At 39.6% G+C, this 16,639-nt stretch overlaps 1 protein-coding gene across 1 annotated transcript in view; it reads left to right on the forward strand.

The window, feature by feature from the left end:
- Nucleotides 1-1,878: 1,878 nt before the first annotated feature.
- Rgs22 (regulator of G protein signaling 22) overlaps nucleotides 1,879-16,639 on the forward strand; it is a 91,708-nt gene continuing 76,947 nt past the window's right edge. The window contains exons 1-3 of the mRNA XM_048358778.1: nucleotides 1,879-1,903; nucleotides 2,338-2,366; nucleotides 9,177-9,239. Coding sequence (XP_048214735.1) covers nucleotides 1,879-1,903; nucleotides 2,338-2,366; nucleotides 9,177-9,239 — 117 coding nt within the window. The remainder of the gene's footprint in view (nucleotides 1,904-2,337; nucleotides 2,367-9,176; nucleotides 9,240-16,639) is intronic.

Here is a 16,639-nt window from a genome sequence, read left to right on the forward strand (position 1 = left end):
TCAAGCTGTGTATCTGTGTAAATTATCTCACCACTCTCTACATCTTCAGTTCAGTTGTAAACTATCAATAATACTGATCTCTTCAGGCTCTTGCTAGAGGTTTCTATTAAGAGTAATGTGTTAGCTGCTGTTTATGTTAAAACAGATTGACTTGTCAGTATGGCTATCTCACACAGAAATTAGCAAGTTTTGTGAACAGAACACAGTGCAGAATAATTGCAATGGAGAAATTCCAGAAATCCAACCAATAGCTACTGCACAGTAGGTGGGGTGTGGAGGGAGGAGGAGGTTTAAATAAGATGTACCCCTTCAGATCTGTCCACTGGGGTGGAGTGGGAGTGTGCTTTTTGCTATTGGTCTTTTCAATATCAATATAGGATGTTGGCTGGATAGTATCTAGAATGGTCATTTTCACAGAAAAGTAGAATCATGCTGTTTCTCTATTAAAACTCCATCATCTACCTGTTACTCAAAATGAAAGCCAGTCTTTGCCAAGGCCCCTAGGCTTCTGTGATTCCTTCTCCACAGCTCTCCTTACCCCTGGCTCTCTTTTGCTCTGTTTTCATTTGGCTCTCTGATTTTTGTCTACCCAGAGCTTTTGACTTTTTCTTGTGCCACATTAAAAAAAATAAAAACAAAAGAAATGGCATGGCCGCTGCCATGCATTTGTGCAGTCCAGTCTCCTAGTACTCCTTGCTTAATTAAGCACATACCTCTTGACCCCTAGCCAGACTTAAAGTGTTGGTTTCCCATAATGAGATAGACCTGGAACCATTTTAATAACATTGGATTTGCGCTTACATAGACAATTCTGCTTTCAGCATGGATTTAAGGGGAACTCCACTTGCAACAAAGGCCCAAAGAGAGACAAGTTAGGAAGGTTTTAGAACAGATAGCTGGGAGCCTATCGTGATTGCTACTGGAAATGGAGAGGAACTCTAGCAATACTTTAAGGGTAGAGTTGGCAGGACCCAGTGCTTGAGTGATTATGGGATCCGGAGGAAAAGTTTTAGGGGGAAACTCCAGATTTCTAGTTTGGTCCTTGGTAGATGAGGTACTCACGCTAGTGGCCGTGAGGCTGATGTCAGAAGATGCAATGTGAAGGCAAAATGGGCCATAAGTGTGTCCCCTGAGGCGTGTGCGTTGGAGCCTTGCCCTGTACAGAAAGCCTGGCATTCCGGGTTTCTTTGAGGTCTGGGGGAAAGGTCTAGACTGGACATTTGAGTTATATATGACTTTTCTGAAAAGGTAATTATTTCCCAGTTAGATTTTTATTTATTTTTGGCTAAATTTACCTTTCCTATGTAAAACCCTTCCACCGTTAGCTTTTTCCTGAGCACATACGATGGTGATCTCGGTTGATGTCACCTCTTCAATTCCAAAGCTTCAGCTAAGGTGAAAAGGCATCAGTCCTCTCCGATGGGAGGGAAGACATAGCTCACAAGGCTCACTTGTTCCCCAGGCCGGGGTCAGGAGCCCTGAGGGGCAGGGTGGGGGAGGATGATGGAGAGAAAGATGATGGTGGGGGACCACATCCATCAAGACGCACTGTACTTACCAACCCATCTGTTGACTGGCAACCCCTCTGTGCAACTACTTAAAGAAAAGCCCAAGGGCAAACAGGCCCGTGTGGCGCGCCCGCGCCCTGCTCAGCGTGAAGGCCGGCGCGCCCGGGCCTGCGGTGCCCCTCGGGGTCGGGGCTGCGGGGCGGCGAGTGGGCCCCGCCTCGCCCGGGCCGCGGCGGCTGGCGGTGCTCGCCCGCCGGGGCCCCCGCATTGTTCGGGCTCCATAGCAACTCAGCCACGCCAGCGGAGTCGGGGACAGGAGCCGGGCGGCGCCGGGCGTCCTGACGGCCCGCGGGCCGGCACCGGAGGCGGCATGCCTGAGCGGCGGCTCACCGCGGGTAGGTGCCCGCCGTCCGCCTCTCACTCGAGGTTCGGGGTCTCCCGCCCGCCCGACCCCAAAGGAGGCCGCGGAAAACGACTTCCCCAGACCCCGGCCGCCGTCACCGCCCCGCCGCGCGCCCGGCCCGCGCGCCGGGCCCGCTGCAGCTGCACTGCGCCCCGGGAACCCCACCGACGGCGTGCATGGAGCCGACCGTGTGCAGGGAACCCACGGACAGTGTGTACGGAACTGACGGACAGTGTGCAGGGAACCGAAGGACAGTGCAGGGAACTCACAATGTGCAAGGAACCCACGGAGAGTGTGCAGGGAACCCACAATGTGCAGGGAACCGCCGGGCCCCCAGAAATGTTCTGAGCAGGGCCCCATCGTCTCATTTACTCTAAAAGGAAATCAGATCCTAGTAAGATAATGCCATGTTTTATCTCCTTTCAGAGCCACCAGTAATTACAGAAGACGGCTTTGTAAGTACAATTTAGAGAGGCTACTTATTTTGTCCTTAGCTTAAAAAAATAGCAAATATTAGATCATAGAAGAAAGCTGTGGGTTTTTCCTTGTGCCAAACTGAGTAACAAGGCGTCGTGTTCAAGACCTCCACCCATTCCTTAACAGGTACATTTTTAGGAAGGGGGCAATTGATTTATATGGTGGTTTTTCATCATTGTTGCCGTTCTTTTACATCAACGACCTCATTTAATGAATCTTCCAAACTCCAAGTCTCCATGCCAGATAGGTTTTATCTCCATGGTTTTGTTGTGGTGAGGAGGCTTTCCGGTTCCTGGTTGCAGTAAACATTCGCAGATTGCACTGATGAGTAGCAAGTGGTTCGTTTATAATCACTTCCTTTTTTTTTTTTTCTTTCTGTACATCGTTCTCAATTTAGGCTTTCACAGGCATTTTGGCACATGTACACATCACCCTTAGAAGTATTATCTTTCAGGTGGGTTCTCTTTTACACTCCCACTGTCTAGCTCAGGAACTTGGTCCAGGTTCCCGACAGTAGGAAGTTGCAGAGCTTAGGCCTCTTCAAGTCCCCGGAGAATTCCAGGAGCTGCTTTTCCTTAGGTGCTCCAGCACTTGTTCCCTCTGTTGCTGATTACCTGCTTGTGCTTTTGCCTTTTTGTTCAACAAATAGGAGTGAATGTGTATTCACAGAGAAGTCTTGGATGCTAAGAGTCTCAAGAAGTTAACAATCTTGCCAAGGGGGGTGGGGGGTGGAGGAGGGAGGGAGGGAAAGAGAGAGAGAGAGAGAGAGAGAGAGAGAGAGAGAGAGAGAGAGAGAATCCATCTTCATAGACAGCTTCCAATTTCACTTTTCCAGACTTTATTCCACTTCTGGGAAAGAGAGTTGAAAGCATGTGGTCTGTGAATGTGTGTGTGCATCTGGCTGTGTTGATAAAGGTCTGGTTCATGCAAAACTTCTTTGAGTGGTTCTTGGACTTAAGTCTAGGCTTAGCAATACACCTCTTATTGGTTGAACAATTTGCTACCATTTCATTTGACCTTGTCAGCAAACTCATGATAGCTTGGCAACTCTTATTAGCCTGTCTTCCTTGATTTCTTTAATATCACCATCTCCATCTCATTTTTATTCCCCTCTTCTGGCTTCTCCTTTGCTTTTCCCATGAAACTGTCCGTCTTTCCCAGTTTTCTGTCCTACAGAATTTCTGTGGGTGAGCTCCCCTTTGTACCTCTAGCTTCAGCCACCCCCATTTCATAGGAGTTCCAAATCTACTACCCCCAACCCAGACATTGCCTTTGATGCCTCTTGTCCCTCTACAGTAGATTACTAGCCATTGTCATTAGCATGCTCCTGTTTCAACACCCCACTGAATTTCTTTATTCCCTCTCCTACCCTTAATGCTACTTCCTTCACTTTCTCTTATTTTGGTTAGTGGTGCCACAAGCTACTTAATTACCCAGACCAGAGCTCTTCTTCCTTTTCTTTTTCCCACGTGTAAACATTTTAGAAGTTCCTTTCTTAGTAAGCTTCTTCTTTTTTTTTTTTTTTCGGCCTGACATGGTGGCTCATACCTAGAATCCAAGCAATCAAGGAAACACAGATTGGGAGGATCTCAGGTCAAGGGAAGCCCAGGCAAAACAATAAGCAAGACCTAATTTCTAAATAAGCCAGGTATAGTTGTGCATGCCTATACTCCCAGCTTTGGGAAGACATAGCTTGAAGGATCATGGCCTGAGGCCAGTCCTAAGCAAAAACAGGAGGCCTTATCAAAAAAATTAAGGCAGAAAAAAGCCAAGGATATGGTTGCGGTGCCAGAGTGCCTGCACAGCAAATGTTAGGCCCCAAAGTTCAAACCCTAAACAATAGAACCTTCCAAAGACTTTTTTTTTCTATGTCCTTGCAGCTACTGTCTTATTTCAGGCCCTTCTTTCTGGGCTTGGACTTGGGCAATAATTCTGAGATTCTTGTCTTCAGTAACCTTCTGCTAGCTCTAATTTGTCTTTGTCTAAAGCATAAAATGCAAGTTTTTGTGCATCTGTTCACTAGATCCCATGTGGTTGTTTTGCTCAGTCTATCATAAGAGTTTTTCCTTTTCTCATCATCCTGGCTATTAGGATTTCAAAAATAATCATATGAAGCTGGAAGTGGTAGTAGATAATTTCTGTCACCTCTGCCTGGGGGCAGAGATCGGAGGATTGCAGTTTGAGGACACCTAGGGCAAAAGCACAGATGATTGAAAAGCACAGTAAAAGTGAAAGGACTTGAGGGCTCAAGTGCTAAGAGCCCTTGCCTAGCAAGTGTGGGGCTCTGAGTTTAATTCCCAGTACAGCCAAATGATCTGTCTCTCCATCTATCTGTCCATTTGTTACATGACTGAACAGAGCTTGTATTAGTAGCTCAGATTTATGAAAAATTGACTACATCCTAATATTCAGCCTCAAAACAACCCTGAGAGGTAGTTATTATTATTCAAGATTTATAGGTAAAGTGGTCAAAGTTCACAGAGCTTAACAACTGGACTTGAGAGCCAACTGGGCTTTTGTAGAGCCATTCAAACTTTTCCAGAATTGTTCCTTCTCTAGCCTGCTGCCCCAGTACTTGCTCTGTGGTAAATACAACAAGCATCCTGCTTGGGGCTTATAAAGTACTTCCACATGCCTTCTGCTCCGGCCAAACTACCCTGCTTGGCTCCTGGCTTTGCTGTTGAGTTTTGTCCCCATTGCCCTTCCTCCTCCATTTCACAATCTTGCACATTTTTCCAGGCCTAGCTCATCTCCTCCACAAAACCTTTCCAACCTAACATCATCCAGACTGCCTTGGCGCTCTGAGCAGCTGCCCTCAGAGACCAGTTTGTGACTAGATCCTCAAATTTACATCCTCACCTTTGAAACACAGTCCTCCAAGTCTGTCTCTTGAGTAGTGAGCATCACAGGCATGGGCCACTGCACCTGGTGAATCCGTTTTAACAGTGTGTGTGCCTTTACTAGGTTTGAACTCAAAGACTTTGCTCTTTCACTAATGGCTAGCATTCTGCCATTTGAGCCACAGTTCCACTTTTGACTTTTTGCTAGTTAACTGGAGATAAGAGCCTCATGGACTTTTCTGCCTGGGCTAGTTTCCAATTGCAGTCCTCAGCAATCAGTCTCCTGAGGAGCTAGGATTCTAGATGTGAGCCAGTGGTACGTGGCTTTCAACTTTTTTTTTAATGCATCTAAAAATAAGCTATAAACATTGATATTATTCCAAAATATTTCAGTGAATATTATGGGCTAGAGTTCAATAGTGGTCAAGCTAGATGGGTTTTTTTTTTGTTAAGGTAAAATTTATATACAGAGAACTGCAAACATTTTTAAGATATCATTTGATAAATTTTGACAAAAGTATGCATCTGTGTAACCCAAATTTTTATCATTATATAAGGCATTTCTATAATTTTGGAAATTTCCTTCTGGTTCCCTTTCAATTGATTATTCCTTTTGTTTCTGAGACAACTATCCTGTGCTTTTCTCTCTGACATTTTTCATACATTTTGCTCTATACTCTGCATTGCCTTTCAAATTTGTATTTCTAAGTATAGAATTGGAGGTTATTTGAACACATTTCAAATGCCATTTTCCCAATTCCACTGTCTCTGACTCTTTCTACCAGGTAATACCTTTCCTTCCTTTGTAGAAAACTGTTTATATTCTAATTTTCTTGTAGCATGTACTATATTTGTTCTTGGAATGTGTTTTTTGTTTGTATTTATCTTATTTCCTCTCCCTTGTTTATAAGATCTTTATTGTATATCTTACATCTTATAGAATTGTGAAGAAATTGTGTAACAAAATAAGCCAGCCAATTTAAACTGCCATAATTAGTGACAGTATATAAACTATTTTGCCTAACCCTCTTTCAGTAAGAAATTTAAGAAGTTTGGACTGAAAATGGAAAAGCTGACTTCACTTTCACAGATGGCACACCTGTAATACATGAAAAACCAGGTTTCAAGAATATGTTCAATTCTGAAGATGTGTTCCTCCTTATATCGCATCATTTAGCAGAGAATGTGTGTTGCAAATTTTGCACTCAAGTTTGCAGAGTGACGTAATGGAGGAATTGACTGTAACTCAATTTTCTTGATTATAGCTTTCACCATCCATAGTTTGTTGGTTATTTGGAAATAATAAACCGGACTACGGGTTATTCATTTTAAAAGTCCTACTCATTGGATTATGGAAACTTAATTCATTTAAAAATGTCCTACTCATTGGATTGTGGAAATTTAATGATAACTGAGTTACTTTTTCAGATCAAAGTCTTTAACATATCTTTTCCTTTTTAAAAAAAATTCAAGAGCTTTGGGAATTAAAGGATTTATCAAACAAATATGGTTGGTTTGCAAGACTGTCTACTGATGTGACAAGATATTTGAACACATTACACTAGTAACTGCAGTGAGAAATTCTCATTTAGAGAAGTTCAGGCCTTCCTTCCTGCTGAACTACCCAGAGGATTGAACCGGTAGCACTCGCATTCTATGTAACTGCTCCAAGCTAACAGAATTGGTAGTGTTCCATATTGATAGAAATTCAGATACAATTCTGGAAAAGAAATAGCCATTGTGATGTATTCAAATAATGAAGTAAGTCCTCATGGTTGTGTGTAAGTATAAGCCTGATGGTGAGTGAATGCCAGGAACTGGCCAATCAACAAGGGGTCAGGACTGAAGGCTACTAGTGCCACATCAGAACCCATTAGCCCTTGGAAGATGAGCTTAGAAATCAACAGTGAAAATTTATTAGCTTTACAGCAATTGTACAAGGTGAATTTAACAATAAAAATGGAGTTGTGAAGTATGTCTTTTATTTCATTTCCTAGTAATTCATTCTTAGTGCTTTTCATAAAGATTTATATTGTCTGAAGTAGCCTAAAAAATGTAAAAAAGACCCAAAACAAAATGTACACTTCATTGACTTAGAGTCTCTTGTAAGTGTGAAGCATCTAGAGATGAATGTGTGAGTCTGAGGGTCCTCTAAAAGATGTTGTCAATGTGGCTAGTCAAATTCCAGCCAGTATTTGGACCCACAGGCTATATGCACATTCTATATGAAGTTAAAATTAGAAATAAAATACATATTTTATAAAAACTAAGAAGGACTACATGCTAATGGCTTGCACCTATAATCCTAGTTACCAAGAGGCTGAGATCTGAGGATCACAGTTCAAAGCCATCCCAAGCAGATTAGTCTATGAGACTCTTAGCTCCAAAAAACTACTCAGAAAAAGCCAGAAGTAGCATAGTGTCTCAAGTAGTAGAGTGCTCAGCTTGAGCAAAAGAAATTCAAAGACTATGCACCCAGGCTGAGTTCAAGCCCCAGGACCCTCACCAAAAGCAAAAACCTAAGAAGGGATTTCAGACGCCACTACTGTTATTTTCAAATATGTACCTTCCCCTTCTCATCTACAGACGTTTGATCCCATAGCCAGTATTGTAAAATTTGGCGTCTCTATTGTAGCCCAATACTTTCTATCTTAGAGATACTAAAAATATTTATTGAATTCAGATGTTTTCTTGTAAGAGTTAGCAGAAACTGGGTACTTCACTAAATATAGTCCAGAGACTTACAGTAACTTTGAAAGGTAAATAGCCTCATGGTTTCCACAGAATATTGCCCTTCTTCTGATTTATTAGATTTTTGCCAATCAGAACTTTATTTGAGCATATATTCTGAAGGTAGTATTAGAAATCCTTAGTTTGTATTGTTTTCATTATTTGAGGTTTTTACTAAACTAAACCCTTTGTTAATCAATTGAGAGTTTTAGTTGAGTTCCTTAGTATAAATCCCATGACTATTTATAATTCTCCTCTTCTGACACTGTACTTGCTTAAGATTTCTGCGAAAATATATTTTCCAAGGTAGGTATACATTTACAATAGTATCTTCCACATAGCACTATACTTCAATAATTTTTTTTTTAAATTGGCCACTACTCTGTAAAGTCTTCAGCCATATGGAAATAATAGCATTGTGTCATGTTGTCAACTATTGTGTTAGATTTGCAAAACTGAAGTATAATTATGAATAACAAAACAATCACATGTACTATGCAAGAGAGTGTGCTATGATGTGCTTTTGACACAATGGAAACAGTGACTAATAAAATAAGGTGTTGTATGATTTGGAGGAGAGATTTTGTTCTTGGCAGTGGCGTTTCAACTTTGCCAATTGTAAAAGTGGCTATGCTGGTGGGTGAGATAGTTATGGAAAAATGTATACAATCTATGCTTAGAACACATGCTTGCAACATTTCCTTTTGCAAAAATGAAGCAGGACTCAGATTATGAAAAGACTATCTCATTTCGAAGGAGAGGACCTACATACGTTCTTCACTTATCATTTTCATCAATCAATTAATAAATTTATATTTTCACCTTTACCTTCCACCAAAGTGTCTGCCTTTATTGACTCTGCTGCATTTTTATGAATATACATGTTTTACAGATTTGTGGAAATTTATACCGTGGTGTTATCTTGTGATTGTTGAAGGTTCATTTCAGTGTTGTGCTACATTTTTCATGTGTCCTGTTTTCTAGTTAACCACGACAGCAAGGTCTCTTAAGAGTATGCTCTATTCTTTTTTCTGGTTCCTTCCTTCCAGGGGCTGTAGCCCTTGTGTTAGGCTTATAATGAGAATTCAAAATTGGCTAGAAAATCTATGAAGATCTACATGATAACCAATCAATAGCAGGATTAGAGAACAATAGAGGCATTAACAAATAAAAACCTTAGCTTGATTATAAAATTGTGGGTTTTCTGTTTTTTTACAGGAAGATTGCTTGGCAACAGATGACTTCCTTGTGGACTACTTTAATGAATTCCTAAGCCTTCCAGTGAGTCTATTAGTATGTCCTATTAAATATATTATCAAAGCAAAATACTGTAATCACCTTAGTTACCTTAGGAGACAATTCTATCAGGGATAATATTATTTTTTCTTAAAAGGTCACTTAAGGAATTTTGGTAAATTTATCTCTTTTTATAGAATTTTTCATTTAGGTTTGAATCCTATTTAGAACTTATTCAATAAGTTAACCAATAAGTTAAAGAAGGAATTTTCCTAAGAATCAAAAGGCAAGGGTGATAAGGACAGAATATAAAAACACTCAAGCATCTATGCTTTTACTCTAGGCAATTCTGTTATTCTCTTGGATAGATATAAAAGTAGAATTTGTATATAAGGCAATTAGAGCTTATGTCGATGAAAACTAAGACTCAGAACAGTGTTGTTTGTATAGCACAGGTAAATACCAATTAATAAAGTTTGTGCCTTAGCAGTGATGGATAGAGTATTAAAGAGTAATTTGGGAAACATGAGAGTTTATGAAAAGGCTTATATTGTTGTGTTGTATGTAAATTAAGTTAATTAGAAATGGCAGTTAAGGAAAAGCAAACATTTTTATTACATGTTATAAAAACATGAAAACCTTTCTCAATAAAAGTTTTACTAGGGGCAGGCACTGTGCCCCATGATTATAATAAAGAATTAATTGGGAAATAGAGATTGAGAGAACTGTGGTTTGAGGCTAGTACTGGCAAAAGGTTAGTGAGACCCTATCTCAACTTACAAAAGCTAAGCATGGTGGCATCATACATCTATCTTCTTAGCTGCATGGAAAACATAAAACAGGAGGGTCATGGTCCATGTGCACATGTCTGTGCACAAACATAAAACTTTACTTGAAAAATAATGAGAACAAAATGACTGGGGGCATGGCTCAAACAGCAGAGCACCTACCTGGCAAATACAAGGTCCTGAGTTCCAATACTGTCATCCCATTTGGAATATAAAGAAGTCACAAATCACGTTTAAGGGAGTAGACCATAAAATGCTAATCTTTTAAGTGTCTTTTGAAGGGTGAGGATCATCCCACACTTTCTTGCCTATTCGTTTTTGCATACACGTACATGCATACATGTTTAGTGAATTTTCTTCCCTAAAGAAATCATACGTTCTCCTCCATTATGCACAGCTAGGTCTCTGGTCACTATAATGATTAGACTGATACCAAGTCTCTTTCTTTGCTTCCAGACACAGATCCAAGGAACACTACAGGGTATTTGGGGTTCTTGTTGGGTCTGACTCTTAACTTCCATCATTCAGTGTTTAAAAACCAAACATCCACGTGCTGGTGGCTCACACCTGTAATCCTAGCTACTCAGGAGGCTGATATCTAAGGATCACAGTTCTAAGCCAGTCTGGACAGAAAAGTGCATGAGACTCTTTAGCTCCAATTAACTAGCAGAAAGCTGCAAGTGGAGCTGTGTCTTAAGTGGTAGAGTGCTAGCCTTGAGTAAAAAAAAAACAAACTTAAGGATAGCACCCAGACCCTGAGCTCAAGCCCCCAGGACCACCACCACACACAACCCCCCCCCCCACACACAGCAACTAAAAATTACCAGAGCTTTACTTTTCCAAACCATATAATCTTCTTTAGCTCTGAAGATGTATTATTCTTTCCCAAGAAGTATATTTTGTAAAAGTTTAAAAATAAAATTTCAGTACATCAGCATTTAAATTTCAGTGTTTCAAGATTTGAAATTATCTTGACTTGCTATGATTTGCTACAGAAAATAAATAAATACCCCACCTTTCTTTTTCAGTTACCTATTTTAAATTATTGAAGTGATAGAAATAAAATTGAAGTAATGGTAACAAAATTGACAAAAACAATGTGAAAAATTCAGCCATAATCTTACCTTCCAGTCAAAACAGACATTACTATTTTTGTTTATTTTCTTTCAGGCTGTAGGTCAAGCAGCAGTGGGATTCTGTTGAGTTCTGTGGAGTCATGGTTCTCATTTCTCCCATATAGACTTGAGTTCATGCATCCCACGCAGCCCCTTTGGGCTGTTTCCCATCTCTCCAACTACCATCCCCCGTCTTTACCCTACTCTTTCTCTTGTTAATTTTAGTTCTTCTTGTATTTACATTTAGTGCCATTTAGTCAGCCTATTAATTATGCATTCTCCACACCACAAGACAAGAAAAAGGAAAATACTGTCAAGGGCTTTCAAAAAAAGAGTTACGGCAATTGGGCGCTAGAGGCTCACGCTGTAATCCTAGCTATTCAGGAGACTGAGATCTGAGGGTTAGGCTTTAGAGGCATCCTGGGAAGGAAAATTGAAACTCCTATCTCCAATTAACCACCCCAAAGCACGAAGTATAGCTGTGGCTCAAGTGCTAGAACACTAGCCTTTCACAAAAATGCTCAGTACCCAGGCTCTGAGTTCAAGACTGTGTGCGTGCACATGCGCATGCACGTGTGCACACACACACACACAGTTAGGGGTAAGAAGGAATGATAGATTCTCAAACCAAGTATCTGGCTCAGTTTTGAAACAGATTTGTAGTGTTTGGTTTATGAGCACTTAGCAAAGAATTAGAAGGCAGAATGGGTTTACTGAGAACAAATATGCCAAACTAAGCTTTCTCTTTGGATAGTTATGAACTGGCATTTTAGAGTATCATACATTTAGTGTATTATGATTTTAATAAAGAATTATAAAAATAATAAATCGAGTCATGTTACTTCCTGCTCTGCTCAAAACCCTCTTATTATGCTAAAGATAAATTCCAGAATCCATTATGATCTGGCTCTTGCCATCTCATGACCTTTATTTCCCTTTTCCCTTGCTAATTCTTTTCTTAACTAGCCTTCTTCTGAAAAATGTTTCTGAAAAATGAGTATGCCAAGTGTATTCAATGTTTTCAGCCTGGAATGCTCTTCCATGAAATATTTGTATCACTTTCCCTCTGACTTAGATCACTTCTGTTCACAAAGCCTTTCCACCAACCCTATCTAAAATAATATCCCCAACACATGCTCTACTTATATTGCTTTATTTGTCCCCAAAGCCCTTATCATTATCTGTGAAATTCATTTTCAAATATTTGAACTGGTTCACTAACTATAACCAGTAGGGGTTGATTCTTAATAGCCTACAGATTGAACTCCACATTCCTTTGTATGGAATTCAAGACCTTCGCAATTTGGCCTCAACATAACCTTTCTAGCTTGATCTGTTAGCTTTATACTCCTTATGTCATGCTGCACACTCTTTTCAGCCTCCTCTAACCAACCCAGCCCACCTTGACCACACGTGGAGCTCTTGTGTTCATCCCTCACAGTCTCAGTAACAGGAATGAAACAAAACTATATTTGATTCTGGACCTTCCACTCATTAGCAGTGTGAGTTTAGAATCGTCACTCAATTCCTCTACTTCATTCTCTGTGAAAACAGTGTATATTGTTATGAAGTAAGGTAATATTACCCCCTAGTGTTTCTGTTTCCTTTCCCTTCACTAACTAGACTATCTCATCTTTCATTCCTGAAACATTAACTGGAAATCACTCTTTAATTTCATCGGTGGATTGTTGTTAATCTGGAGGATAATGTTCTGTGCTACACAAATCTGTCATTGGCTTTGCCTTTTAAAATTATTTTTATTAGACTTCCATGAAAAATGTAAGAGTACCAGTATTTTTCTAGTTTAAGGTCACTCAGTAAATGGTAGGGTCTACCCGGGGCCACAGGGCTCGGAACGTTTCGATTGTCCCATTACACTTACTGATGTCTACGGCACTAGCAACAGAGGAGGAAAGTGATCACTTGGATAACCACTCCGGTCTCATTTTAATCCTCATATGTATTCTGAAGTGAGCTAAACCAAACAAAGTGAATATATTTTTAGGGTACATTAGTAGAAGTATATAGTCAAGATCAAGAAAAATATTAGCCTGGAGCATAGAAAGCACTCAGTGCATTTTTTTTTTTGGAATAAGTTTGAATTGTCAGACCACATTTGGAATATTGTATTCCATTCTTGGTGCCATATGTTAAGAATTGCTCTGCCAAAACAGATTCAGGGAGCCTCAGCCTGTGAACACTCAGGAAACCATGTCAGATGAGGAAGGGTTGAAAGAAGTATAAGTGTTGAGCCTGGCGTGGGACTGTGTGGCAGGGAACAGCCTTTTGAAATCATTTGAGGACCTGTTTGAAGGGAGATCGATTAACATATTCTGTGACACTAGAAGGCAGAACTGGAACCACATTTATGATTTTGAAGTTTGCTTCCAAACAATAAGATGGGCTAGTTTATAAAGTTGTAAATGCCATGTGATTGGAAATACTCAGGTGGAGAGAGTAGGAAATCACCTTATAGGAATTGTATGAGGAAGATTGTCTGTCTGTCTGTATGTAGTGGGGAAACTGAACTTAACCAAGCACAGACATTTTGATTGATTTTTCCTTCCTTGTTTATTTCCTTTTAGAAATTACATTGTAAATTTCCTGAGTAAACATAGATCTCTTTTTTCTGTACCTCTTCAAACTTGAACCATTTCCCTTTTTATTTTCACATTTTCCATGTAAGTTCTTTGAAATAACAACAACAAAGCACTCTAGTCTTTTCACCTGCTTCCTCTCTTCTCCAACCTCTACCTCCCACCAGGACTAAGTGCAACGTAAGCTTGAAAATATAGACATAAAATATAGACCCCTCTGGCCATCTAGATTTCAGAGGATTCAGAAGTATTTTCCACATCTGTAGTGACAAAGGCTGTGGCAAAAATGGGCCTCAGAACTGGACTTTCTGGCTTCTACACTATTTCTTTCCATTACATGATCACACCCTTGGGACACACTGTAAGATCAAGAAATTGATGGCTGGTAGCCTGCCTCGGTGTTATTTTTTGATGAGGGGAATCCAGGACAGTTGCCGCTATTATAAATGATTATGGCACTTTCCAAATCCTAGCTTTCATAACTTCATTCTGTTTGTTCTTGTGCCAAGTTCACATCAGATATTGTTTTCATTTGGTGTCTGGGAGGTTTTTTTTTTTTTCTCTGTCAACTCTTTATGGACAAGTGTTTGCTTATTAAATTTTCTTCTGTGCTATAGTGTGAAAATATTTTTTTCCTTTTGGTTTTGTTTTGTGTGTTTTATGCTCAGTAACTGTTGTGGGATTGAGTAGATGAGCCCACATAGATTTAGGTTGGTCCTCTGTGGGTGGTTTCAAATGTTTGTGACATTTATAGCTTGCAGAAGCTGAAGGGGTGGCCTGTTCTATACCCTCCCTGCAAGGAGAGGTATGTCATGTGTTTGCCAGACCATGCTTAGCTATGTTATTTTGGAATTTTAACATAACTTCTTTTTTTGGACTGATTCTCCACACTTTTTAAAATCTGTAAACTGTTATAACTTCTTGCAGCTTTATGAAAGAGTTGTATGTTACATGGATTGTGGGATGAAAGGGAGTTAGGAGAGAGAAAGAGAGGAAAGAGACACAGAGAGAGAAAAGAGAGAGAGATTAGGGAAATGAGTGAGATGAGGAAGGGAGATGGAGGGTTTGATATTCCCTTGCTAAATTTCAAATAGTCAGAGGTTGATTGTGTTTTCAGAGATGGATTTTTAAAGGCATCGATGGAGTTCTAGGTAATTCTTAGTTTAGCATTTGTACATATGGGTGTTTCCAATGTAAAGCACTCAACTTACCTAACATAACTTATTTTATTAACTAGGGACATTTTCAATACATTTTATGTGGCACATTGTTCCTTCTATCTCATTGGTGGCTGTCTAGTAAAGAGTTTACAGTTAAACATCTAAAATGACAATAAACATAGATTAAAAGAAGTTGTTATTGGTAACTGACTTGTTATATTTAACTAGTCAGATGGTTTTTATTCACTGACAAGGATGCATGTTCAAAATATAGATTTGGAGCTCAATTAGTAAAGACAGAGCTGGAGCGGAGATGAACATGTATTAAATTAACCTAGTCATTAGTTTTTAATTTAAATACTGTTCAACTAAATAATTTGGCACCCAGTAAGTTTTAGTGGTGCTGGGCTAGCAGTTTAAGCACATCACTAATTATTCACAGGTTTTTTTCCTCCTCTTTTCAAAGAAATGTGGAACCAGCAATTTATTGTGGTAAAAATATTTTCATGCACTTGCTTTTTCTGTGAAAATATTTTTCGCACATGGATGACTAGTACTACAAAGTTAGCTTTCACCACCTTCAGGTCAATTCGTTTTAGAACATTTGGAAAATGATATCCTTGAAATAAGAAATTAAGTAAGGGAAAGGGCAGGCTGCAACAGCCTGAAGAGGGTTGGGTTTAGGCACAAACCGAAGATTTTTCCCTCCTATCATATGATTAAAAGCTGAGCATTGTTCAAACCAGCCTACTCAGCTTTGGGGGAAAACAGTTCCTTATAATTCATTTCTGTCTCGCCCCCACCTACCCCTCAAGTTTGGTAAAACCAAAGGGTTTGATGGTAGGAGTCACTCTTCTTAAACAGGCAACAGGAACTTATGTCCTAATGAAAGGATAGGTAGGGTCTTTCTCTCATGTACAGAACGTAGATGAACATGTGCTCATATACCATGTACACAGGAGAGTCAGCCTGAAGGAGTGGGCAGAATATGGGCTTTGGCACTTGTCTTAGTATGGATTCTTTTCTCTTTAGCTAATAATTCCTCACCATCATTCTAAAGCAACAAATCTCAACTCTTGAGTTTACATTAGAATTACTTAACAGCTTGTTAAAGTTGAGAATGCTATACCCCATCCAGTTTCTGAGTTGATATTTCTTACAAGTGATGTGAGCACTCTTTGAGACCACCAATTCAAGAGAACGTACTGAGAGTTAGTGTGCAATAGCAGGACTATGATGACGCAGTCCTCTGCCTTTCTCTCTGAGCTTGTATCTTATTCTTTTCCCCTCACATATTAAAATTTAACAGTGACATTGTACTCATAAACTGACATGTACAAGTACTTAAAAAGATAAGAAAAATTTAAAACAATTAACAATGCCAGAAGGTTTACAGTTACTAAAATGTCCTATTATTCTGTGCCCCTGTGATTTGATACAATCAAATCTTTTCTTTTGCTGAATTTCTTTCTCTCCTTTGTGTACCTAATATTCATTTTTAAGACCCGAATTCAACATCCCACTCTATCTATTCTATTCTATTCTATTCTATTCTATTCTATTCTATTCTATTCTATTCTATTCTATTCTATTCTTCTTCCCCAACTTCTATTTCTTCCTCTTTTTTAAAATTGTTGTTATAAAGGTGATGTACAGAGTGGTTACAGTTATATAAGTCAAGTAATGAGTACATTTCTTTTTGGACAATGTCATTCCTTAATTTCTTGAAGTCAGTGCATCCTTATTGTCATCACACCACTTTGTACACCTATTGTGCTTTTCATG

This window comes from Perognathus longimembris, chromosome 12 (assembly GCF_023159225.1).
Source record: "Perognathus longimembris pacificus isolate PPM17 chromosome 12, ASM2315922v1, whole genome shotgun sequence".
Classification (NCBI taxonomy): domain Eukaryota; kingdom Metazoa; phylum Chordata; class Mammalia; order Rodentia; family Heteromyidae; genus Perognathus; species Perognathus longimembris.